Below are 27640 nucleotides of genomic sequence, written 5' to 3' on the forward strand. Positions count from 1 at the left end.
TAAATACTTTATGTAAATCCAATTGCAGTGGTCACTTAAAGGCATGTTGGGTAGTTGGCTGAGCATCCTTGTAAGGATACACGGAAGGTCCTGCGTCCTTAGTTTCCAACATTTACGACAATTGTAAATATTAAGTCCAGCTATAATGACTAAAAGATTGCCAGAAGACGATGATAATAAAACAAACAGTTACATTTTAGACTGTGATGATTTGTGAATGAATAAATGAAATACAGCGTTTCATTGTGATAGTGCGTTCGTTCGCGATGATTTCAGGCGACAACTCTCTCTAACAACTTTAAAGATAACACCTTATACAGAAAAATAAGAAGGCCCTTACGTAGGCGCTTGTACATAGGGTGACCAACTAAACAAATTCAACACACTCCCCCCGATTGACGAAGTCAATCTTGGAATAATCTATTTACAAAAAAATGTACGTTAGTTGTTATTTAAATAATGTTTGCTATGTGTTCTCGAATGTCTTCATCCCATACCATAGTAATCGATGGTTCATGTTCTTTTTGACCATTAAGGTGTTCAATTTCAGTTGAGTTTTCTTCGTTAGCATTAACTTCAAGTGGGTATAAACGTTGTATCGGTCTTTTGATATAGATGACTCGTCGCGACTTATCTAATGTTTTGATTTCTGCAGCTCTAACTAGTCCGTCTCTTCCAGTTAGAAGTTTAACGACTTTTCCCATCGCCCATGTATGTTTGGGAACCTTATCTCTGAAAATGTGTACGATGTCTCCGACTTGTATTACGCGTTTCGGGTTTTTCAAACAACGATGTCGTTCGTGTAACGATGGAATATATTCCTTTTTGAACCTTTGGCGAAAATGTTCAATGATTAATTCTAAATAACGAGCGCGTTTTGTTAATGAAGTTTTATCCGAGGACAACGATAGTGATTCCGACTGATCGAGGATTCGTCTTCCGATGACAAGACACGACGGCGTTAATAGTGGTTCCGATATCTCTTCACCAACGTATGTTAAGGGTCTAGAATTTATGATTCCTTCAGTTTCGATCAATGCTGTTTCCAGTTCTTCGTACGAAAGCTTTGCGTTTCCCAGCGTTTTTCTGAGACATTTTTTCGTTAATTTTACGCATATCTCCCACCAGCCACCCCACCAGCTGGCAGTAGGAACGTTGAATTTCCATCGAATGTTCATATTTTGCGCATACATTTGAACGTTTTTATCCAGAAATGTTTTTCCATTGTCTGAAACGATAAGTTTACTTAGTCCTCTCCGAGCTGTAAAACGTTTAAGCGCGCGAATGAATGTTTCTGCGAAAAGATCTGGAACTAACTCAAGGTGTATTGCTCGCGTATTTGCACAACTGAATAATGCAATGTAGCATTTATTCATACGATCAGTTTTGGTGTAGATATCCTTTACATATAAAGGACCTGCAAAATCGACTGCAACGTTGGTAAATGCTGCATCTTCTGATACGCGATATGCAGGTAACGGTGGCGCATTTGGTGTTTCGTATGGTTTTCCATGTATAGCTTTACATCTGGAACATTTCGCAATTAAGGATTTTACAATCTGACGACCTTTCGTAATCCAGTAATTGGATCGTACTTGCGCGAGTGTTTCATTGACTCCATTGTGTTTGACTGTTAAATGGCTATGCCAGATAACCAATTTTGTAAAATGATGCTGACGTGGCAATAATACGGGGTGTTTACTGTTATACGAAATCGATGCATTTTGAAGTCTACCCCCTACTCTGATTATTCCTTCTTTGTCGACAAAACATCCGAGGTTATTTCTAATTTCTTTATCATTTCCAGATAGATCAAAGACCTTTTGCACTTCTAAGTGCCACATGATTTTCGCTTCGTTGACTTTGGACAAAAAGTCGTCACTTATGTCTGTTTGTAAATTTTTAACCTTTCCTTTTAAAATTGCCACGAATTTCAATACGAGCGCAGTTACCCGTATTAAGCGAATGAAGCTACTGTAATTTACGCATGGAATGATTTTGTTCAGATTTAGCTGATCGTTATTTTCAGTTACGACAACGTTTGTATTAATTTCGATTTGCTGCGAGAGCGCGATTTCATTTACAGGCCAAAATTCCGAGTCGTTTTCCAAAAACTGTGGCCCGTTCCACCAAAACTCGTTTGATTGCATTTTAGAACAATCAATGCCTCTTGAAGCGATATCAGCTGGATTTTTAGACGTTGGACAATATCGCCAATTTTTCTTTTCGGTTAAATCGAAAATTTCATGCATTCGATTTCTTACAAATACTTGTTTGTGTTCTTTGTTACCTAAAACCCAGTGAAGGACAACCTGTGAATCTGTCCAACAAAAGATTGATTCTAAGTTAATTGTGCTAATCAAGGCATTGTGGACTGACTTTATAAGACGCGAAAGTGTTACTGCGGCCATTAGTTCAAGTCGCGGTATTGTTTCACCTTTCATAGGTGCTACTTTGGTTTTCGCACAAATTAATCGGCTTATTACTAGTTTAGATGATGATTCGACGCGAAGGTATACACAAGCCCCATATGCATATTGACTTGCATCAGAAAAGCCGTGTAGTTGAATCGAAATAGCGTCATTACTGATAATATCTCCCATTAGGCTTCGTGGAAATTCAATTAGTGTTGTGTTTGCAATGTTGTTTACGATTTTGAGCCAATTATTGCAAATGTCGTCAGGGAGTTTTTCATCCCAGGCTGTTTTCAATTTGCACAATTGCTGAAATATCATTTTAAGCGGAAGAATTACCGGCGAAAGTACTCCGAGCGGATCAAAGAACCGCGCGGTAGTTCTTAAAATATTGCGCTTGGTTACTTCAACATTACTGCTAGCGGCTTCGATAAACTCCGAAAAGTCAAACACAAATTTGTCGTTATTTCTGTTCCAAGGCATTCCTAGGATTTTAGATCCGGTACCATTGCATACTGTATTAGAGATCGATTTTGTGAAGGTTTCATCATCGTCGAAAATGACATTACTTTCCTTCGAATTTGCGGTTTTACTATGCATATTTTCAGCTAGTTCAATGCGTTCAATAAGCGAATCACTGTTAGAGGCCCATTTCCTCATATTAAACCCTCCAGAAGCAAAACAAAGTTTGAGTTTACGATAAAGTTCGAAACTTTCCTCCTCAGTATCTAATGAAAACGCAAAATCGTCGATATATAGAGATTTTTCGACGGTTTGCACAAATTCGTTATCTGACTGTCGATAGTTTTCAAGGTGATGACGTACAGTAGCATTAAGAACATACGGCGAACTCGTAAGTCCAAAAACTAAACGTGAAAACCTCAATGTTGCAAGCTCAGGATCTTTTTCAAAAACGTTATCGTACCACAAGAATCGGAGAAAATTCCTGTCGTTTTCTTGTATAATGATATTCAGAAATGCCTTTTCTAAGTCACCAATTAACGCTATTCGTTTAGCTCTGAGTCTCAAAAGTACATCAAAAATGAGAGGTACCAGATTTGGGCCTGGTTCTAAGCAATCGTTTAAACTTACTTCGCCGTTTTGTTTAGAGCTTGCGTCGTAAACGACTCGAAGTTTTGTAGTTTGCCGCTCTTCTCGAACTACTTCCCTGTGAGGATTATAATACACAGATCCAACAGGAGCCGAGCATAACTCCGTATCCTCTACCTTTTCTACAACACCGGAATTTAGTTGTTCAGAAATTACTTCGTTGTATTGATGCAAAACATCGGGTTTTGAATTTAAGCGTTTTAACAGGCTTTCGAGACGTTTACGTGCTACTTGATAATTGTCTGCAATTACAGGATGATCTTCCTTGAATGCGAGCGAAATCTCATACTTTCCGAGTTTTTGATTAAAATGAATTTTTCCCTCTAATGGATTTTCGCTACAAGTTAGTTCTTGCTCATTAGACTTGATACCCATAGATTCGATATCCCAGAATTTGTGAAGTTCGTTTATCAAATGTTTATCGCTATCAACGACAATATTGTCAGTTTTAAGGACATGTGAAATGATAATGTTCGATGAGTGTTCATTTGTTGTCGGTATTTCTACGGGACCGTTAAGTACATACCCGAATCTGGTAAGTGTAGCTACGGGGCCATAACCATGCTCCCCCCGTACTACGTGATCTAACATGAACTGCCAAATGTAGTCCGCCCCAATCAATATGTCAACTTCAAATTCATCCATGCCGCTACCTTTATCAGCTAAAGGCAAATCTTTTATGTGGGGATATTTCAGTTTGGCTACGTCTATGGCTTGATTAGCAACCGGGCTACAAATATTGTCTACCACAAAAGCATTAATAAACACAGTTAGGTTATCTGCTCCTTCGATAGCAATTTGGATTGAATCGCACGTTTTTAATGTCCCACTAACGTTACCGAATTCTTTAATGATTACCTTTTCTGTGCTTATGGTGGGCAACTGTAACTTATCCCTTAGCCTGCGTGAAATATACGATTTCTGGGAGCAAGAGTCTAAAATAAGTCTTACAACGCATTCTTCTGTGTTACTGTCTACTCTTCTTACTTTAGCTCTTGCAGTTTGTAATAAGACAGCGGTATTTGTGGTGTTATTGCGAGACGCTAGCAAAGTACTTACCGATGGTTGTGTGGGCGGTGACTGAGGCGCGGCGACGGTTTCCTTGTACGCTGTTTCTCTTGCTTTTGCAAAACTTGCGGAACTGCCAGCTTTTGAGCCACAAATTGCAACATGGTGCTTTCCTTGGCATTTGAAACATCTAGTATTGCTTCTGCAAAATCTGCTAACATGTCCACCACGTAAACAAACAAAGCATCTCCGTTTCTCGCGTAATGTCTGCTTCCGCGCGTCAGGATTCGAAACCGTTGTGCAGCTCGAAGAAAAATGTTTCTGCCCGCAAAATAAACAAGATGGTATTCCATCGTTTGCACTCCTTTCTCGTTTCTGGTTGTTGATTAGCAGTGTAGCTGCTGTGGATTGCTGAAAGGATGGTTTTGATAAAACTGTTTTTGTATTGGTAGCACTACCAATAGGTGCATAAACGCACTTTTCTCGAAGTGAAATTTCTTCACCGAACGCTAATAATAGTCCTTCTAAATCCCATTCATCCGATAGTTTCCTCGAGATAAGAAGTCTTAACTCTACCGGTATTTTTGACATTATGATAGGCGTCAAGATAGTTCCGTAGCTTTCTGCAGATACCCCAATTCCATTTAAGCTGCGAACAGTGCTTTCAACTTTGTCGTACATTTGACGCAATTTCTTTAAATCCGCTCCGTTTTCAGTCCTTTGTAAATCCATTAAGGCTTCAATATGTTTTGAAATAATTATTTGACGATTTCCATATCGTTTTCGCAATAAGTCTAGAGCTATTTGATAATTTTCACTTGTGAGTGGAAGACCTGATATCGTTTTAGCGGCTTCGCCAAGCAGCGATTTCTGTAAGTATTTGAATTTGTCGATAGGAGCCAAGCCTTGAGATTCATCAATTGTTGAGGAAAAACTATCCCAAAATGATGGCCATTCTGTCGGGTCTCCATTAAACACCGTTAAAGGTAATTTTGGTAGCTTCACTTTTCCTGCTGTGGCAAAACCTTGTGATTCGAAGCTGCGATTAAGTTCATGTTGCGGGGCGATCGTGTCCTTTTTGCTAACTAGATCTATTTGACATATTATGTCTTCCGTTTCTTCTTCCAAATCGCTACGATCTACTATTTCTTTCTCGATATCGACTTCTTCCAAAAGATCCTCAATTTCTGTATCTAGTGTCGTGATAATCAATCGTTTTCGTTCCAGTGTGTTTTTGATTGATTCGAGTTTCGATTGTTGTTCCGGTGGAAGATTTTGACCGCGCGGAGGCAACAGCTCTCGGGCCTTCGCGACATTTTTGCGAACAACCAGGCGATGACCGTTTCGTGCCTGAATTTTCTTCTTTAATGTTTCTTTTTCAGACATTACAGCTCCCGGGTCACGGCACCAAAATGTTGGGTAGTTGGCTGAGCATCCTTGTAAGGATACACGGAAGGTCCTGCGTCCTTAGTTTCCAACATTTACGACAATTGTAAATATTAAGTCCAGCTATAATGACTAAAAGATTGCCAGAAGACGATGATAATAAAACAAACAGTTACATTTTAGACTGTGATGATTTGTGAATGAATAAATGAAATACAGCGTTTCGTTGTGATAGTGCGTTCGTTCGCGATGATTTCAGGCGACAACTCTCTCTAACAACTTTAAAGATAACACCTTATACAGAAAAATAAGAAGGCCCTTACGTAGGCGCTTGTACATAGGGTGACCAACTAAACAAATTCAACAAGGCATTGAGTCATGGTAAATAGGCCTTCTCTATAGGGGTTCCTTTGGTTTCGGCATGATCGTTGCTGTTTCACGTGATATTGGCATCCGTTGTTGACAACTTGCTATTGATGGAAACTGTGTTGTTAATCAGTACGAGGTGAGTTCATGTGACCAGTTTAAGGTCAACCAATGGCATCGCAGTTATGAAAATCGTGACTCAGCGGATTTTGGCACTTTGGGTATACCCAATCCATTTTATCATGACTCAATGCCTTTAAATTCCCCTTGGCTGTAACTTTCTACCCAATTGGTGTGCCCAGAACCATTGTTAACAGTGGCGTACCCAAGGGGGGGGGGATAGGGGGTCCGGACCCCCCACTTTTCTAAAATATGATCCTCAAGATTTGTTCAAAAACGATGTAAAACTCATTGGGGGTGGGGTGTAGTATACTGTATGCTTGTGTCAATAACAATTGTAAAATACTTTGCTATTTACCGTAGCTAACATGAGTCAGATAATGGGGGGACATTTTGCAAAAAGGGCGTTTCCCCGCATTTGCGAGTGTTTGAAGGGCGTGGTCAAAAAAATTCTGGGGGCTGCACCCCAGACCCCCCCCCCCACTACTGCAGCCCTGGGTACGCCACTGATTGTTAATGTGAGCGTTTGATTGGATGTAAACCATAAAGAAGCAGACTTCAACGACCCTTTGAGTTTGGTTGGTTGACAGACTATTTAGTCGCAAATTTTGCAATTGGGGCTAATCTATGGGAGGGAGTCGATATTATATTCAATAAAAACGGTGAATTTTTGTCACTTGTTTCATAATGTTCTATATTCCCAAAGAAGGCACTACCTTTTCACTAGTTCATTGAATTCACCTAATTTTTCAGCTTGATCGAGCTCTGTTAAAACTTTAATCAACTTTTAACATCAATATAAGATATGGAGACATATCGTCTATTTGAATACTGTTTATTGTGCCACCACGCACTGCTGGGGGCTATAGCCCCCTGAATGCAAAGAGAACCACCAGTTGAGTCTCTTTTCATTCGGTTTTAGCCCTATTCCCTATTTTCAGACCCCCAACGTTTCTCAATGCTCTGCAGTGCCTGGACACTCTTTCCATTTTTTATCCATGTTCTCCATAGCCAGTATACCATTGCGGAAATTTATGTCTAAATTTTCGAGATCTCAGCCTCTCCTTGAATGCAAAATTTTAAAAACAAAGTGTAAACGTTGGAACGTGCAAAAGTTAGACTGTGCTAACAGAAGTAGAAATTCGGATGGAACTCGCTAGTTTATAAATGATTCAGAACAAAAGAAATTTAGTACAACTTTTACATAGTTAATAAAAAATCCATTAGAGTGTTAAAGGATAACATGCTGGTATGTTATTTTGATAGGTTCAACGTTCATAGTGTGAAGGTCTCTTTGCAATGGCTGTTCAAATATGAAAGACCTATCACTTTGTCACTGACGGAAATCAAAACATGGCCTGGCCACTTTTAAATGTAAATTCCAACGACTGTTATGCAACTTTTGTTTTTGTTTACCAAACAGCTGATGCTAACAGCATGATGGTTACTAATAAGAATGAAGAAGTATAAAGAATCATGAAAAGTCGATTGAGGACATGTGCGATCTTGTTCCATTCTTCCTTTCTTCCATCCAATGTTGCTTGCAAGCGAACACTGTTTTTGATCACGCTGTTCGACCTCCTCTCTTCCTTTGTCATCTCCCTTTTCTTAAACTCTGTAAAAAATTAGCTATGTTCTTTAAAAAGTCAAATTTGAATCTCGATAAAGCTATGTAGTCCTTGATAAACTGCAAAATCAGATTTAGATGTATGAGTAAAGAAGCTTACAGCTTGTCTGTCGAAGAGCATTCGGTACCGCATATGCCAATATGAACGTTCTTTAGGGGTGTAGAGCAGTATTCTTCGAGTTTTAAAATTATGCTGAGCCAATTAAAACCGTTGTGCTTTACACGCCAAAGTAAGTATGGATGAAGATAATTCAACAAGAATAAGAACTATCTAACTAGCTTTTATTTTAAGTGACTGGGAATTTTGTGACAAAAAAGCTTGCACAATATTTGGTATTTTCTTCAATAGAACGAGTCTGCAGTGATGGATACAAGTTAACTATTTTGGCAGCGAGATTATATTGCTGAATCATTTTCCTTTCATTACAAAGATACTTGCCTTTCTTGTTGTTATCTTCTAGCTGCCTTCCTGCAAACTCGTTATCGCTGTCATTATCAGCCTCGTTCTTGTTCTTCATAAATATAATGCTAGCAATCCAATCTAGTACCAATACCTAAAAATCATGCATACATTGAATGTAAACACTTCAAAACTTTGCAGAAAATGCAGAAACATTGCTCTAATGCTGTTGTGTCTGTTGAACCAAACAAACGCTACAGGGTTCATGGTCACAACTGATCAGAATCAAGATAAATTGCAAGCCTTAACACCACGAGGAAAGTCATCGAAGACGAAGGTATTTACCACGCCTGAACCAGGCCATGTTTTCATATTTTTGAGGAAAGTTTTCAAAGTTTTGTAAAACTAGTTTGTAAAATTAGGCGATTATTACTAGCCATGTGATAAGAAAAAATATTATTGTTACGGTACGAAAGCTTTTATAACGAATGAAATCAAATTCTATTCATATTAAATGCTCTCCTTTGGTTAAATTATATTAGATTGCTGCTATAAACAACCCAAGATTATTCGCTGTACGAAAAGGCAGGTCTATGCAGGGGTGCTCCTGTGTGTGCGGTTAAAAAGAAATGGTGAAAGGTTAGTTGGTGAAACAAAAGTGAGCTTACCCGGATCCAGTTTGGCGCGTCTCCTTCCAAAGGATTGCTAAAGTGGCATTTCAGAACAATGCATGTCATGAAATAGGCAATGGCACTGAGAACGGTTGTTGCGGTGTAGTACTTGGCAGCAATGGGGATCGTCTTGGCAATGGCTGGCAAGTTCTCGGCCATCAGCAAGAAGAAGAAACTCAGGGCGATCAACAAGGTTAGGCCTTGGGAAGAAATGAGCAAAGTATGTTTGTAAACTGATGTAAACTGATGAACTTAAAGTTACAAAGAAAAAGAGAAAGAACAAACTGTAATGAATCAAAGGATTGAAAATTGCAGCTACCTCATTACGTGAAAAATGCTTTCGTGAAGTTCAGGGTAAACTAACAGAAGTTGAAGTAAGAAAAAAAAGACAGTTGTAAAGAAATTCAAGTAGTATGAGGTAGAGGTAGTAAAAGGCAAAGTTGCACATCGTGCCCAAAAACCAAAATCACCTTTGTGGGCAGTTCATTTGAACTAACGTTTCAATGAATAGGACTTCCTCTCTGTTTTTCGTAGCCCTCTGTCATCTAACCTTTTTTACATTACCCTGTTCACATGTCCCTGTTTACTATTTATTGAAAATATATATTAGCTGCAGTTTATCTTCTTTACAATAAAGCCAACTGTTTTGTACTGGATAGCCCACAATATATTCATCTACATAGAATTGTTTATTTCCTATCTCACTTTCATACTATAATAAAGTTGCACGACCTACTTCGTGAAAACTATTGCTTACCCACTGTCATTCTCTCATTCATGTTGACAGGCAGAACAAAGACTATTATAGTCATTAAGCCAATCATCGCGCAAGGAATAAGATAGTACATGGAATGATACAATGCAAGACGCCTTAAATGGAAGGAAATCACGGCGCTGTCCCAGGATATCTTTGCTCCATTGTATTCATTTAGTTTCATCGTCGCAGACTTGAGTTCCCATTCACCATTTGGTACGTAATGCTTAGTGTTCACTGACTGCTCCTAAAAAACAATACACCGTTCTGTTTTATAAAAAACGCAAGGAAAAGACGAAGAAGTACTCCAGATAGCAAAGCGACGAAGAACTATCTGGATAGACATTAGAGAAAGTCAGAAACTATAGATCATGTGAAAGATGTGACGGGAAAGATTCAAGGCAAGAAAGCGAGAGGAAGATTATGTTACCATCCCTGGCAAATTACGTGCTACATGATGCAAGAAATCGAAGAATGTGGAAGGCCATAAGCACCTGTGGGCATTGTACATAGAGAGAGTCAAAGACACAAAAAAAGGGACAGAGCTACTCTTGTCCGTGCAATGAAACCATCCAAACCCTATCTGCTGGAAGCACGCATAAGCGTAAACTCCATAGGTGTGACACATACTTCTTACGTAAGAAGGGGGACCACTTGTTATAAGACTTATGCTTGTTTTCCTCTCTAAACAGAATTAGAGGTGACGTAACTTTTCCTTGTTATTTTCTATTTTATGCAAAAATATGGAAGAATTGATGGATATGAATTGTTGATCAGATTCCAAAATCTATCAAAAGAAAAATTGACTCAAGTTTTAAATCGATGTAGACGACTAGTTCCCTGAATGCTTGTATGAATCGAATTTTCTAAGATCACATATCAAAAAACCTTCCAGTGAATGTCTGGTCACAACCTCTTTTAAGATATGGCTGAACTGCAATTTCTAATCTTATTATCAAGTTATCATAGAGGAGCTAAATGAACATTGCATATGTCTATATCCTAAGGTATCAGCAGCTCTATCGCGAGAAAAGGTAGTTAAAAAGCGAATTTCACCTTGAGAAACAATTTCAGCTGTCTGGTGTCGTAAACCCAACTTCCAAGCCTTATATCACATTGCTGGGAGTCAAATGGGTACTTGTCAATGATCAGCTCACACGTCGTTTTGAAGATGGCAGGATAGTCAAGGGTGACAATACCGTTGTAGTTTACGACTGCGTTGTTCCTCTTGCGTCCCGCTCCGAATCGACCTTCGGCTCTGTTTCAAGAAAATGAAGTTTATATTAGGAGAATTAATGTTTAATCGATAGCGAAATTTTATCTTTTTGAGTGAATTTCTGAAGCATAGTAAGGAATTGAGCAAGCAGAGTGTGTTTCCGATATTTTTGTTTGAGCCACCTTTTTTCCACAATTTCAACCACTTTGTGTGATTTGATAACATATATGAAAAAAAAATTACTTTGCTACCTGGATTTGTGAATAACATAAGTTTTGCTGAACTTTTGATTACGTATGTTACCAGGACCATTTGCCAAAATCAAGAAGATTTACCGACAAAATATTTTGCGATATGACATATTCAGTTAAAAGAACTGCTAGGTCTTAATTAAACCGCTGAATAATTACCTCAACATTCAAAGAAATCAAAAGTTTTCTCGAATAATTGTAAGTTCAAATTAGCAAATCTGGGTATAGGCAAAAATAATAATGACTGATAAGAAGCATCAGACAGTTAGATTGATAAAATGACCTCACGAAACCATAAAAATATTTGATAAAAGATTTTGATGGTTTTTAGTGGAAATAAAAAGTTTATAGTATCATTGTCAAAATATTGTCAAAATATCATGTTAGAAGTATCATTGTTAAAAACACTGATAAGAAAATGAATTTTGTAGCTGCAAATGAATTCATCTACAGAACACTCACTGGCCATATAAAAATATATCTGGGGTCCATACTAGCTGTGAAGAAACACTTATTACTTTTATGCCACCATATTGTGAGGCGTTCCATCTTAACTGGTAATCATACCAACTCTAGAAAGGAAACGACATAGATGAATTATATCATTTACATAAAAATTATATCGCCTATAGCTATATTTACGTTTTCTCTTCTTTTATGAAATTTCGATATTAACTTGGAAAGGAAATCGTGTTTTTTTTACTCGCAGTCGATGTCCGAAACATGTGTATGCCCTTTGTTACCAGCAAACGAAAAATTGTAAACTATATTATAAATTTATTCAAAGAGATTTTTAACTTGGTGGCTGCAAAAAAACCTTGTTACCACACCACGTGACCAAATTGGTTTGCCTCCCCTCAACTTCATTCAAAATGATTAGATTAAATGAAGCAGAATAATTACCTGATATAGTTCTACTCTTGATGTGAGAACTTGCTTTCTTTCATCCTTTAAAGGAAAAGAGATATTAGCAGATTTTACTTCATTGATGTTGGCAAGATATTGCATTCATGGTATCTCAAACATTATACTCGTGCACTTAGTAAAAATATTGGCTTGAAGAATAATAAGCTTTTTTTCTTTCATCAAACCGTTGCTATTATTTTCACAGTGCCTCTAACAAGTTTTCCTTTTTTAGGCCATGCAAAATCTCGCGTTCAAATGGAAAGCAATAATTCATAATTCACATCCGAGAAGAACCTAATGCCCTGGCAAAACGACTAAATATTTCATTAAACATTTCACTCAACTTTTAACCAAACTTGGCTGAACCTTTTTTGAAATGCGAGCTTTGAAGGATGCAGTGAGGGTGTAGGGGATGTTGTCTTGTGATTTGCTTTCTAGTTGTTTTGTATGTTAGTATGAAATAACGATGGAGGACGCAAATCATAAATCAGTTGTTCAAAGTTCAAGAAGTGGATAAGAATAAGAACATTCTTCGACAGGAAAAAAATGACGAGAAAGTTTAATGTCAAAGAAGACACAATATGGTACAACAAGATGATGCAGTTGCCTCACGATGGCAATCTAGAGATTTTAGGTCAAGTAGAGACAGAAAAACCGAAAGACAAGTAGCACAACAAATATTAAATTGGTGGCAAAACGACTAAACATTGGCTAAACAACACTAAACATTTTTGATCAGAATCAAAACTTTAAACTTTTCTTTTGACTAAACAAGAGTTGAGTGAAATGTTTAGTGAAATGTTTAGTGAAATATTTAAACCGTTTTTCAGGGCTGAAACGGTTCATTTAATGCAAATGGTTTGGTAGAAAGTATAGATTGGAGTGCGTAGCTACTACTATCAATTGCTCAATTTCGCAGAGCCTTTTTGGGGGATCGGTGCTCCTCCGTTCACAGTCACTTTCAATTACAATAAGCTAATGTCCGTCTCTTCATAGAAACAAAGGTCTGTCCTTACAATCAATTTCCATTTAAAATAGCTATGGGTCACTGAATATCAGAACTTACTAGATTCTCGATTACATGTAGTGCCAGGCTTATGGTCACATTGATTGGCAAAGATGGGTCTCTGATAGGCCGCACTCTGTTGTCATATCGATCAGTTTTGAGCAAGTCTTCGATCAAGGTTTCATACGCGTGTTTCTGACGATGATTTTCATAGGTGCTGAAAACTGCAAAACAGATATGAGGTATTATAAGATCTCTATGAGTAGTGGCAATTGTCACAAAAGGAAAGCATTCACAGTGTAAAACAGCCAATAGCTGCAAAAAATCAATTGGAAAACAAAAAAGTTCTGTTTGTAAAATTAACAAATAAAAAAAAATTCTACTTTGCAAACAGCTAATGCTAAAATATCTGTTTGAAATATTTGTTTATCTTCTTGTCTTGCTTTTCTTCTAATTTACAAAACTTGTTAATGATACTAAAGACAAAATATTTCTTTTATTAAATACTTGAAATTGCTCATTGTTGCTAACTGGTCAGTTTAAAGCCATGAAAGTCCGGTTTATACTATCAGCAAAAAACATGTTTAACTATGTAATATTCTATCCATATAAGTAATGTTTTTACCAACAAAAGGGAAACAAGCTTATCATCTCTCCTTACTATACCATATCAACATATAGAGCCATTAGACCAGAGGTGAGAGGGGGAGCATTATCACCTGAGCTGGCAATTAACCAGACTAACTTTTTCTGACTCAACTTTTTGTGTAGATTACGAATCCGGATGTTGCTTTGGCATTTAGGGGGGCGTTTTCTAGATATAGGGGGTCAAAGCCCAAAAACACGCGATTTGACCTAATTTGACTGTTTTCTGCTATCACACTTTAAAAACTGGTAATTTTTGTTATTATCTGGTGATGTAGTAATCTTACGAAAACGAAAAGACAGTGATAATAGTTTCAAATTACGTATATTCTTGAAATATAAGAAGTTTTGAAAACTTGTTGTTCAACATCGTTCAAAGAAAAGGGATCCGTTGATATAGACAAAGCTCTTACTAATCCTCTTGCCCTTGCAACAACTGAAGACACAGATGCCAAACAGCCAAGTGTATGCTACTACATACTGCATTAAAATCAATCATAGTACCAAAAAACCCGGTGCCAAAAATTAATCTGGAAAATAATCGGTGAAATTTCGGTGAGAACTTGAAAAATCTTCGGAGTAAAGAATCGAAAAACATTCTGTAAGTTATTTTTATCTTCAACATAGAATTATCTGGAACACAATCATAAAAATTGCAAAAATCGAATACTTTGATGCATACCAAGAGACAGTTGAACTATCAATGTAAGGAAAATTTAAATCACTGGGACATAATTTCAAAAGATAAAGAGATAGCATTAAAAAGACATAAAAAACATTTGAGATCTAATAACCCACACACACACATTGGGACACATGGATAACACCCCTCCCCCCAAGAGTTCTGAATCTGTTCTCATCAGATTCGACATTTTTGTTACTTACTCAGCAAACTTGTGGTGGCGTTAGTTAAAAAAATAAATAATAGTCGATGGTATATTTGATTGTTTTCATTTTCATTTCGCTTTGTTCCTCTGCGCTCCTCGGCACGTTAATATTTCAACCGTTAATTTGCAAACTGAAACCACTGGGAGCTAAACTCCACATTACAATTTTTCAGCGTTGGTTGCGCGAATGATGAGAATGACTACCAGAAAATCGATTAAAACAGTCAAATAGCGTTCCACCCGCGGATATTTATTTTAGGAATAAGACTGTATTGTAAAGTAGTAAAAATGTCTTGAATGAATGAATTTTCCAGCAAACTGGAAGCATCAAAGTTCGAAAATTTCCCCCACCTTTTGCGGCAACCATGGTGCCGTCTCAGGTACTAACTTTCGTGTCATGGTTCCTATTCTGTTTAATGATTAAATGAAGTCTTTTTTTATTACTCAGAAAAGTTTACAGCGTTGTGAATATAGAAAAATCATGGAAAAAGACCTACAAAGAACTTTTTTAACATATGTATTTTGTCTTTTTAGGGATATTTTGTTATAAAGGCGAGTTCCCCACAAAAGAATATTAATCACGCTCTAAGTAGCTGTTCTTTCTTGTCTGTTATATTCATGTCCTGTCATAATCTTAATGATTGTGCGTCTTTTTGCAATTGGGATTCCATGCTTTCTCTCCAATTGCATAGCCCCCCTATCGGAAGGTCAAGCCCCTCCGTCGGAGAATTTCTAGCGCCACAATACGTAGTCTTAACTCAACGATCGAGTAATATACTTTGCAAGAAGAAATTCTTTTGTTAAGATTGAGAGCAAAGGTGTAACTCAGGTGGGAAAGTCAAACACAAACCATGGGAAAGCAGATACCAAAATCTGCTACCGACTTCACCATGCCCTACGGATGAATAATGGACAGGAGACAGTTTGCATTGTGCGCTCTTGAGATGTTGATATTCTTGTTATCCTTTTAGCCAACGAGGCTAAAAACTTGCATTTCTTTATGTAGTACGGAAGAGGAAAATACAGGAGACTACTGGGTATAAATGCTTTTGCGCTATCTTTATTGCGAAAGCAAGCGCTCCTTGGCCGGCATGCATTTTCGGGAAATTTCTACATCCATTCCTTCTTGCGAAAGGAAAGCCTGCATTTTGGAAACGCTTTTTGGAGGCGATGAAGAATTCCAAAAAATGTTATCAGAGTTTGGCAAGAAAAATTATTACTTGTGGTAATTTGTTACTCGGCTTAGAAAGGTTTGTTTGCACACTGTATGGAGAGAAACGATTGATGTCAGTGAATGAAGCAAGATATGCTATATTCTGGTGGACTTTTCAAAAGGAAAACAAAGTAACTGGTCGGTCACTGCTGCCCTCATGTAAAAGCAGCCTCGAAAAACACTTCAAGCGTGCAAACTTTGTAGCAAGAGTAAAGAGACAAGCTTTACAAAGCATAATCAACAAAAAAGAACCAGCCAATCACGGCTGGTTAGATGATCTGTTAATTGATTGGTTCACGGAGCCCTACTATACTATCCTGAGGACATTGCGGAGCTATTGTTTGCAAGCGAAGAAAAATAAAGCGAATCAAAAGGAGAAGGCGAATTTAAACTAAACGCTTTAAGAATACAGTAATAGTGAAATTCCCCTTCCCTGTAATTGCCTGCCCCCCCCCCCCCCCATCAATGCCAGAAAAGGCCAAATTTGACAGAGCATTGATCAAGAAACCAATTTTTAATAAAATTAAACATTTCCTAAAGTGCAATAATTAAATACAGTCAAATTAGGTCACATTGCGTGTTTTTTGGGCTTTGACCCCCTAAATCTAGAAAACGCCCCCCTAAACGCCAAAGCAACATCCGGATTCGTAATCTACGCAAAAAGTTGAGTCAGAAAAAGTTAGTCTGGTTAATTGCCAGCTCAGGTGATAATGCTCCCCCTCTCACCTCTGGTCTACATAGCGATAAAAGGTTTTAGAACATGTTATATACTATTTCAGACAAGCAGACAAAAATTGAAATAGCCAAGAAATGCATTTGCTTCTTCTTGTAAAAAATCATTATTAAGCTATTTTCTTCCTTTAATTTCTGTTCAAAAATTCGTTTATTATTTCTGCATAGCTTTTAGCGTTAGTTAAAAAGCATCTGAATTCATTGAATTAGGACTTGTATGAGATTGGTCACAGCGAAATACTTTAAAAAACACTTTTAGGTTAGCTCGTGTAAACTTAGAATCCACCTTCCTTAGTGACTAATTAACGCCTTCGAACAATTATTCTTCACGCATTCCTTAACAATCACGTTTGCAGAAAATACCTTTAGGATAAAATGTTAATCAAGCTTAAATAGAAGCATTACCTTGGCAAAAGACAGCAAAAAGTAACAATGTTTTCAGTAACAGCATATCTTTGTTTTTTAAGACGTCATCTCAATGGCCAACTAAGATTGGACTTTGTTCAACTCAGGCTTGTTCCCTGCAAATGAAGTTTGTAAGCAGCCAAAATTCTTAAAAATTTAATATTTTCTTATTTATCTATGGCTCTACCTTAATCTCTCCAGCTCAATGTTTGTGTCCCGACAATATATTGCCTTTTATTTATTTTATCATTGCTGTACAACGAGCTAGAGATAAAATTAGTTGGCTTAAATATCTGTTAGAAAAACTGTCACTCTAGTGGAGTGCTGGGTAAATTTTGCTCCTATTTTTATTCAAATATGTATTAAAGATTTTTATATAGTTGAGATCCTTTCCCGCTTGCCTAATAATAGACAGCTTTGCCTGCAACTTCAGATTTTCATATTTTCTTTTTGAAAGTTGATTCTTCTAATGGCCTAAGATTTTTGAGTATCAAAGAGAACGTTTTAGACATAGACAGACAAAATATGAAATATTGAGCTCATTGTTTTTAAGATGAAATGAAGTCATGTTTCCTAAAATCAAACTTACCTGAACGCTGAATTTCATTTCCACCTGGTGCCGAATGCCCTTAAAGTAACTGTTGTCTTCAAATTATAAAGGTTGGTATCTTAGGCTCTATAATTTATCAAAATAAGTTCGTCCAAAATGAAATATTTATTCTAGTATTGATCGATTTGAAAGCATTTTCCTGCTACCATGGCTACCGAGCGGGTGGCATTAATAGAGAAACTTTACCTGTTGAATTGATTTGGTGAAACTCACAGTCCGGTAACCAACAAATGTGGAATGATTCTTTTATCAACATGGCTGACATGAGCGCGTTTTTTATTTTTCTATCATCGTTGACATTACACGGTAAGTCCATAGTCTCAATTCATTTAAATTTCTCTTGGACCTGATGCCAGAGAAGATAATACCAACTCACAAAATACTTATATTCATCCATTACCCTGAAAAACGGAAATTTATCGCTTAGCATGTTGAAGGTGATGAAAACGTTCTAGGGTTTCTAGCCTCAAATTTCGAAATAATCATAAGGTTTCAAGAATTAGTTCAAAACTGCCCGACTTTATTTTAAAACAAGCGAAACAGCTGAACAATGTTTCAGAACAAACGTTTTGAATTTACAAAATTATGCACCTCGACAATTTTCTCTCTCTATGAAGAGAATATAAACTCTAAACCAAGAAATGTTTTGATAGTTTTGCAATTTATGTTTTGAAACGCTCAGTTGTTTTGAATTAAATATATAAAAGCAAGAAAACAAAATAGAAAAAGACTGGCAAAGAAAATAAATTGTACAAATGTTTTGAGAATCAGTTTAGTTTGCTATGAGCTCGTTCTTGGTCATGCTAAATCTTAGAAAGTTTAAAGCAGTCTGATGGTATCAAACAAGATTAATGTTGTTTTTCTTAGACCTATATTACTTGATGTTGCTTTGCAAAAGTTTAAAAGTTCTTTTTTTAATGTGAAACGTTATAACTCTTTGCACAAAAATAGTTAATCATTATTCCTAAGTACTACAAAATGTTTTGGGATAGAATTCCCGAGGAACATCACAACCCAAGTGACAATTGCAAGTATCGGACAACAAGTTTTGTGTGACTTATTAATAAAACACAGAATAACAAACAAGAAGCCAAGAAGTTAAATTAAATCTTAATCGATTAGATGTAGTGTGTCAAGGTAATGTATCATTTTTTGCTTCTATATTCAGATTTATTTTATTTAGCTACAACTGTGAACAGTATTTCCGCTGAAGAAAACCGATTGGCCAACTATTTGCTGAATTCAACAAGATATTCGCCAGAAGTTAGGCCTGTCCTCAAATACGACGAGAAAGTTATTGTTCGTCATGGTCTTACGCTAGCACATTTGATCAAGCTGGTGAGCTGAGAAGTTTTTCGATTTATAGCATCAAAGATTGCATGAATAATCATTGAAGACCAACGACTAAGTGTTTATACATGTTCATGTTTAAGTAAAACGATTCAAAATTGATTTTTTCTTGAGACATCTTGCTGCTGCTAAGTGAAAAGGGTGTATAGATTTGTTTTTTAGATTTTTTTTAAGGTCTTAAAAACGTGGCTTAAAAACATGTCTTGGGACCTCTCCAGAAAAGTTGGATTTGGGGTGCTGGTAGGGATGTTGATAAATGAAATGATTATGTCTATTAAGGTGTTTGTTCTCTTGCGTTTACATCCATCATTCAGAACGTTAACGAAAACGTCCTGCATAGCACAGAAAAGAAGTAAATTCTTTGTTTTAGAGTTACTCCACTAGACCATTAGTGTGCATAATATGTTTTATGTTTCTTGTTAGGATGAGAAGAGCCAAATAATCACCACTCGAGTCATAATCAAGATGGTAAGTTACCCAATGGAGCTTTTTAGTTTTTGTCTATTTACTGGAGATCCGGATCGCGTCCACACGTTTTCGTTTCAAAAGATTGTGAAATTGAAGATGAATTATTTAGAATCATTTAAAATGAATGAAAATAAATCAATTTTAAGTATTTAACACTGAAGCGATGCGTTTCTAGAGTAAATGTGTTTTAAAGAGATTTTGCTCTTGAAGGCGTATTTTAAACATTTGTGTTCTACCAATCACAGATCTTCTGTTTTTGTGTAGACAGGAAGTAAATATTAAAAGAATTGGCTGCGTTTTTATTTAAAAATATATACCTATATACGAAGTCATGGTTTTATTCGAATTTCGACTTTGCAAAAGATTCTATAAAGTGAAAATTGGTTTTGTTTTTAATTCAGAAATGGTACGATGTTCGCCTGAAATGGGACCCTGCATTGTACAACGGAATCACAGAGTTCAATATCGATGTTTCTCTAATCTGGGTTCCGCAGGTCGAATTATTTAATAAGTGAGTATAAGATGCTATTGCGCCTTGTATAATAGTGCGCAAAAGTTGTCTTTTGGGGGATCATTGAAAGAGGATGCATAAAAGATTATAAAGGAAAGTTTACATTATCAAAGATCCTGCCTAATGCATTTGTCCAGAGTTCAGAGGCAGTCACTTTTTGGTTTGAAACTCAATTTTACAATGAATTCTTCCATGCTTTATGTATTTTTCAAGACCAAAAAACTTTCACACATTTTTCTACGATAAATCTTCATGGTGCAATTCAAATTTAGCAGAAGTCGATATAAGCTTTTAAGCTGAAAATACAATCTTTTTCCTTGGCTTCTTTACTACCTTTCCACTATTTATCACGACACATACCCAACATCTAATGTGAACATCAGAGAAATCATATATATATATTTATATATATATATCATAGAGTTGAAGAAAATAAGACTACATGATTTATCTCTACAAGCCTGTTTCGTGAGTAACTCACTCTTCAGGAGATGTTCTGTGAAGAATGAGTTACTCATGAAACAGGCTTGTAGAGATAAACCATGTAGTCTTATTTTCTTCAACTCTATGATATATCACGCTCTACGTGCTAACGTATTGAGCACTGTGCTACGGAAGTATCAAAAGACAAATTTCTATATTTATATAGCAACGTGTAATGCCAGTTTGTGATTTCTCAAAATGCTATGTGATAAAAGAAAGATTAATAAATATACAGTCTCAGATACTGTCTCAGATATACAGTCTCTACTAAAGGCTACGAAAACACTTCAGAGGCATTGAATAAGCATTCTGAGTGTCGCAAGTATAGACAAACGATTTTTCTCCTAGCGCTGACGATAGCTTGGACACCATTGCTGTTCCCAGGGCCATTGTAAAGTACAATGGAACTGTAACAGCTGTTTTTCCAAGAATTCTGAAAAGCACCTGTCCAATCACCGTCAAAGATTTTCCATTTGATCAACAGGTAATGATTTCTGCACTTTACATCCTTGCAAAGAATTTTCAAAAGAACTTCGGTATATTTCACATTGATTTACCACGTTAGTGTTGATAACAATAACAACATTTCTTTACCAAATTACCTTTCAAGGTCTGTGAACTTCGATTCGGATCCTTTCAATTCGACACGTTACACATGGACGTTCTTCCGTTGTCAAAAAACGTTATCTCAAAACAAGGACTTACGAAATTTCAGGAAAATGGCGAATGGTTAGTAGGCGATACACGAGTCGTTTATGGAAGCGTGTACCATGCTTTTTCCAACACAACAGAGTTTGCGCAGATGTCCTACAAGTTGGTGCTCCGTCGCAAACCGCTGTACTACATTGTTAACTTCATGATTCCCTGTGCTCTCATCGCCCTTATCACCATCTTATTGTTTCTCATTCCTGCAGGCAAGTATTATATTTCTTTAAAGACTCATTGCTAATAATGAACCTTTGCGACGACCCAAGCAATGACAGGAAACTTCTATGGATTAGCCAAATTTGAATTTAGACTGTCTGAAAATGCATTATGGGATGCTTGCGTAGCGCAATGGCTCATTGTTAGCAACGAGTCTTTAAGTAGGACCATATAAGCAAATAACGGAGCTTGCAATCATGTTGTACTGAATGTAATCAGATTTGGTCATTTTTCAATAACAGGCTAGTCGATCATTATTGGTCTAAATATGTCTTGCGCATCTGATTTAAGTAACAGTAAGGTGAAGAATTCTAGACCAATAGTTAGACCCCAGTTTAGAAAAGCCTTATATCTATAGATGAAAGTAGGATATATCAAGCAATGCTTAAAAGGATATATCAAGAAAACAATTATCTATTTCGTTCGTTTGTTCTTTACTTCAGTTAATCCAAGTAAAAATACAATAAAATGAGGCAAGGCAAGCAGTTTGCATTTGTGACAATAGCGTACATTAGAGCGTAACGTTCTTTATTGAATTTCTATTTGTGAAGACTCTTTGAACTTCCATGTTTGAGCAAGCAAGAAAATCATAAATTCGTTTATAAAAAAAGTCCACGCCTTTATTTTGTCACTACAAACAAGTTGTTTACCGTCATACATCAGACTTCAACCATGTTGGTGACGTTACTTATAAGCACACGAGAGGTTTTTCTATCATTTATGCACGTCATAATGGTTGTTCTTACAACACTTAGCAAGGATCAAGCGTCATTAAATGGTTTTGGCTTTGAATTATTTATAGCAAAATACTATAAATGCAAAACATATGCAGAAGCACAAAGCATCAGCACAGCAAGATGCTTCATTTAAGACATTTATCTAGATAAAATAATAATTGCCACTATTGGGATTGGCCATTGAAGCTAATTGCTTTGATATTGTTCCTAAAATACAACATAAAATGTAACTACATTTGCAGACAGCGTCATTGTATTGTGTTTTATGAATTATTCAATGTTACTTTTTGCAATAGTACACTAAATCTAACTGACGTAACGTAGATTACAAAATTGCACAATACATATTAACTACTGCAAAATAATATGTTCACTAACTCAAGAAACAAAGTTTCAAACCAAATTTTAAACTGTTTACCATTTTTGGCTGTCGATGCTAGGGGCGAATTCTAAATTTTGACCCGATGGAAATATTCTGAATGTCAAAGAGGGTTCTTGAGTAAATGGTTATTAAGGTCAGTAATGTAATCTTTTTCTCAGTTTACTAAATTTCTGCTATTTCATACTATCTTCGAATTTTGCATTACAAAATGCTCATTTAATCTTTTTCTTTGTCATTCAGACACTGGGGAACAAATGGCTGTGGCTATCACGATTCTCTTGTCCATGGCTGTCTTTTTCCTGTTACTTGAGGAGAAAATGCCCGAAACCTCTGATCATGTTCCGTTGATTGGCAAATACTTCGCATGCACTATTGTCGAAATATCATTGGCGGTGTGGGCTACATGCATGATGTTGTGCTTCCATCATCATGAGCCAACAGAAGTTCCTGTGTGGATGAAGGTACGTCTCTGCTCCTTGTGGTAGTAAATTAGCAGCGCCTTGCTAACGAATTGTAAAATCTTGCTGCATTAAAATGATCGTAATTTTCTCCAAAACTATCAAACTATTGATGAAAGTTCAATAAAACTTTTTAAAGATATTCCTTGACAAAAAGCAAATTGACAATTGATAAAACATGAAAAAAGGAGTTTCTACTGCTAGTTGACCAAGCTCTGAGCTGTTTTTCAGTCAAAACTTGAACTTTTACGTAATTTCAGTGAAAGCAGATTGAAATGTCTTTATGTCACAGTTTAAGTTACAAAACACTAAAGAATCCAAATCCACGCCCAACGTAGATTGCTTCTTTGAATTTCAAACAGTTCACGCTATCTGCATTGTTTTCATTGTATAGAAGTATATCCTGGTCAAGTTGGCCACACTGCTTAGAATAAAAACGAGTGAAAACGAGCTTCAAACCAAATCAAGGCGTGGGACTGTTCTGCAAAGGCTCACAAAATCAAACAAAACAACAAGAAGAACTGATAACTTTGCTACAGAAATTGGCAGAAGTCATCTCTTGATATGGCAGGCTAGTAAGTATTGAGGTCAATGCGAATTTCTTGCAGCCCAATTGTTGAAAATTTGATAATTTCTTTCACAGTCTGTCTTTCAAATTTAATTTTTGGAGATGGCACAAAATAGCGGAAACATAGGATGCTGAAGTTTTGGCACACTCGGGATTTGTGAGCAAATGTGATTCGACAATTGACCATCATTTCTTCACAATTCCAGAGTGTGTCCCGATTGTGCAAAAACTATCATGTCGACATGTTTCGGATTATTGGTAAAGCCCGATCGTCACTCCATCTAGCAGTTTTTGAATATTTCTACATGTTGAGCATGAAAAACCCCTATTGTGTAGATAGAAGGAGTTTGTTTTCATCTTAAGAACTCCATTGGTAACATTTTCAATAAGCAAGCGGCACTGATTGGGAACCTCAACAGTCCTGTGTCCGCGTTTCTGATTAGCCTACTTCGATTCATAACTGGATATATATATTTCCCATCGTAGTGTTTTGATCTATGTTCTGACGTTTCATGCTCTGAAGGGTGCCAGACGAAAAGCTTAATTATACTCAAATACATGCTCCTTTCATTTTAAATTTTGTGCCACAAAAAGATTGTTTGCATAATCATTTTTGTTGTAGAAGCCAAAGCCAAGCGTCTGCGACGGGAGAAAGCGGTGAAAGAGGAACTGAGTCGAGATACCCTGTTAACAAACTTAAGTGAAGATAGTCCCGTTCGGACGATAAAATCAAGAGAAGATTTAAAGGACAACGGAGCAATGGCAGGTGGGCGGAAAGAAAGTAAGGAAACCGGTACGAAGAGAGAGAAGAGCGAAGAAAAGAAGGAGAAGAAACGACATAGAGAAAAAGAAAAGAAGGAAAAAGGAACCGTTAGTGACAAACACGAAAAACAGGGAAACGATATTGCTATGGATATGGGGAAGACAGAGGGAGAAATGGAAAGAAAGAAAAGGAGATCAAAGGAATCGAGATCTGATAAAAATGAAGGAAAAAGCAGTAATGAGAAAGGGCACCGTGAAGATAAAGAAAGCAATCGAAATAAAGAAGGAGATAAAGTTAAGAAATCAAGCAAGGATAATGGTGAAAAGCGAAATGACAGCAAAAAAGCGAGAAACGAGAAAGAAAATAAGCAAACAAATGATAAATCAAATGACGAGAACTATAGTGAAAAGAATAGGGATGACAAGGATAAAGCTGAGCGGAGAAAGGAGAAACATGCTTTGAAAAAGGAAAAACATGAAAATGCTGAGAAGAAAACTGAAGAAATGAAGGAAAAACACGATGGAGAAAGTACAGTAAAAAGAGAGAATAAGGAAAAAAGAAATAAAGAAAATAGGGGAAAACCAGAAGCTGAAAAGAAAAGTAAGGAGGATCAGAAAATAGCAAATGAATCAAAGAAAAGGGATAGAAGTAAAAGCAAAGAAGATGACAGAAAGGACAATAAGGGGAAGGAGCATACCACAAGTAAAGAAAGCAAATATGAAAAAAAGGACGAAGAGAAAGAAAGATCAAAAGTGTCAACTTCTTCAAAAAAAGCTCATAGCGAGACAGAAAAGGAACATAAAAGAACAAGCCAGAAAGACGCTCAAAAAGATGATTTGAGGAAAGAAGATGTTGCCAAACGGACCTCCAAAGATGACGAGGCACGACCAGAAAAAAATGGAAAATGGATAAAATTGAAAAATGAGGAGAATGACAAAGAAGATAATGCAATGAAAGAAAAGAAAGCTGTTGAGAAAGGTACAAAAGCAACCACAGGCCAAACGATTATGAATAGGAAGGACCAAGAACTCGAGGTAAATGAAATCGATGACGAAGGCAATGGGGCAGTGGAAGTGTTACAGTTGGGTGGAACAAGGAGTCAAGAAGACAAAAGCGTTAAAAATGGGAATGAAAATAAGATAGACGACAAAGATAGTGAAACAGAGGATTTAGAAGGCTGTGAAAATGAGTTGGTAGGCATCGAATATCCATTTTCATTTGGCCTCTTTTGGTTTTGATTTTTGACGGTTAGAATGTTCTGCAAGTCTAACACAGTCAGCTTAATCCGTTTTGTAAGTTCGGACAAGCATTCGTTTCAGTAAGCCTGTTTCTTATGTAAATTTAGTTATGATTTCCCATTAGCATTTTAGGCTACAGATCTTCATCTTTATCGTAGGCCATGACCGCTGAGCTCGGCAAGTACGTAGTCGCCGAGTACCTCCGTAAGGCGTAGATCATATAATTTTTTACAGAAAAATACCTTGAATGAGGTTATTATTTAGTTTATATCATTTTATTTAACTTAAAAATCATAAACAATATTTTGATATTTGGCATTGCTTGTTTACATTTGATGTTTCAGAGGCAAAAGGTTGAAACTGACACAATGAAACCCAGTGACGTGGCGAAAGGGAAAGTCGCAAAGGAAGAGGCTGCGACTGACATCGGCAGCAGTGGCAGCATTCATAGTTGTGACGACGACACGCGCATTTTGATACCATCTGCGAAACAGCCATCTTCTAGCATAAAGCCAAATGTGGTGAAACAGTTTAAACTTGTTGATCGCGTAATGCGGGTAACAGAATCTTTGACACAGAGACTGAATAAGTCCAAGACGATCGCCAAACAAGACCCCCTGGTACCGCCTCCACCGACAGCCAAGCAATTGACAGCTAAGAAGCTAGGAAACGCGGTCGACTGGGAGGAGGCTGAGCACGAAAGCGTTAAGTTAATGGCACACACAATCCAAGAGAAAGAGGCAGACAACGAGCTAAAAACTAAATGGAAGGAAGTCGGCAAAGTTATTAACACTCTCCTTATGTGGGTGTATATTGCGTCGATTTTTCTGACGTTCTTCGCTCTGTTTGGACCAGTTTTCGCTGCAGATGAGATGGAAATTAATTAAATTTCGCAAAAATTACCACTTAACTAACAAAGTAACACATTTGAAATAATTTGTAATTAAAAGCTTGTATTTATTGTTTTATTTGTTTGTTTAAAACATTTAAACAACACCACAGTATTTGCAACGTTAATATTCCAGTTGATAATGGTCCCAAAGCACCAGTTTAAATGACGTCACCAGTGTAAGTGATGTCACCAGTGTAATCGAGCTTTTCATGGTCACTTCACTTAAAGTGTTCTGATACTTTGAACTCTGCTTCGTCCTAGTGTAAGGTTGTTTTAATCTGTTTACATATCATGTACGAGGACAAACACCACCCAGCCAGTTTCAAGACAATCAAACAGTTTTGAATAATATTCTTATTGGCTGTGGATGTATTAAATGATGAAGTATCTAGAACGACAGACTTTTCTTTTACCAGCTTCCATTTTACCAACTATGAAAGCAATACAAGGGTTCTAGGAAAATATTGATACACATTGCCTTGATATAATCTATTTTTATTGGTTCAAGTTGCTTTTGAAAACTCGCACCCAAAGGTAGCTGGAATACTTGTGACTGTTTCTCTCAAGGTTTTCTTTCTAAAACAGGAGTTTTCAAAGTCTAAAACAGGAGCTTTCAAAGTCTAAAACACGCAGCATGCATACTCACAAGCCTTTGTAACAATCCCAAGCCTGATTAAATGTGATAACTACTTTAAACACATAAACTTTCAAGTCTTAACAGAAAAGGGGCCTGGGATAAACAGCTGGAGATTGAAATTTTCAGCATTTAGGGACGCGAGCTATTGCTAGTGTCTGGAAGGTTGCAAAAACAATAGAGCCATGTTTTATAGCCATAATTCTCAAGTTGCAGAAATGATGATGATGACATTAGAATTGATGAAATCTGTTTTTACTTGGTATACTCTCTTGTATTCCTAACCTCGCTGATGTTCCTATCTCTATAAAAATGCTGCCTTTTCTCTATACTTTGAAAAACTAAACATGCCTTTGTGATAATCACACATGTATTGTAGAAAAAGTAAAAAACGAGAGTAAAACTTGTTGCTACAGTCGAAGTCCGAACATGATAATGCTTGTAAATGTTTGGTTGAGCAGTTTCTTTTGTCTTCAGTGATTATGTTCAGTTAATATTCTAGGTT

The 27640-nt window shown here is 36.8% G+C and overlaps 3 protein-coding genes across 4 annotated transcripts; 1 reads left to right on the plus strand and 2 right to left on the minus strand.

Moving 5' to 3' along the window:
• Positions 1–452: 452 nt before the first annotated feature.
• LOC148960539 (uncharacterized) lies at positions 453–5918 on the minus strand. Its single transcript, XM_089110343.1, has one exon. The coding sequence runs from the start codon at positions 5916–5918 to the stop codon at positions 453–455; it is 5466 nt and encodes a 1821-aa protein (XP_088966469.1).
• Positions 5919–7553: 1635 nt separating this feature from the next.
• On the minus strand, positions 7554–21281 carry LOC135695560 (neuronal acetylcholine receptor subunit non-alpha-2). Of its 2 annotated transcripts, none has more exons than XM_065214684.2 (10): positions 21142–21281; positions 17118–17233; positions 13296–13459; positions 12227–12271; positions 11786–11895; positions 10913–11114; positions 9860–10103; positions 9100–9302; positions 8471–8585; positions 7554–8019 (listed from the first exon to the last, which is right to left on the minus strand). In XM_065214684.2, exons 2-10 carry the CDS (start codon positions 17161–17163, stop codon positions 7817–7819), a joined length of 1332 nt encoding a protein of 443 aa, XP_065070756.2. In that variant the 5' UTR covers positions 17164–17233; positions 21142–21281; the 3' UTR covers positions 7554–7816. The 2 variants fall into 2 exon arrangements, with proteins under 2 accessions (XP_065070756.2, XP_065070755.2); XM_065214683.2 differs by lacking the exon at positions 21142–21281 and adding an exon at positions 17707–17848.
• Positions 17885–27156, plus strand: LOC135695556 (uncharacterized). The gene is made up of 10 exons (XM_065214677.2): positions 17885–18033; positions 18911–19065; positions 19501–19545; positions 19947–20056; positions 20888–21023; positions 21150–21453; positions 22823–23043; positions 23435–23615; positions 24231–25564; positions 25954–27156. The coding sequence occupies exons 1-10, from the start codon at positions 17958–17960 to the stop codon at positions 26494–26496; spliced, it is 3105 nt and encodes a 1034-aa protein (XP_065070749.2). The 5' UTR covers positions 17885–17957; the 3' UTR covers positions 26497–27156.
• Positions 27157–27640: the final 484 nt, after the last annotated feature.

The sequence above is a fragment of the Rhopilema esculentum genome, chromosome 2 (genome assembly GCF_057945365.1).
Source record: "Rhopilema esculentum isolate cy_ngs chromosome 2, ASM5794536v1, whole genome shotgun sequence".
Lineage (NCBI taxonomy): Eukaryota > Metazoa > Cnidaria > Scyphozoa > Rhizostomeae > Rhizostomatidae > Rhopilema > Rhopilema esculentum.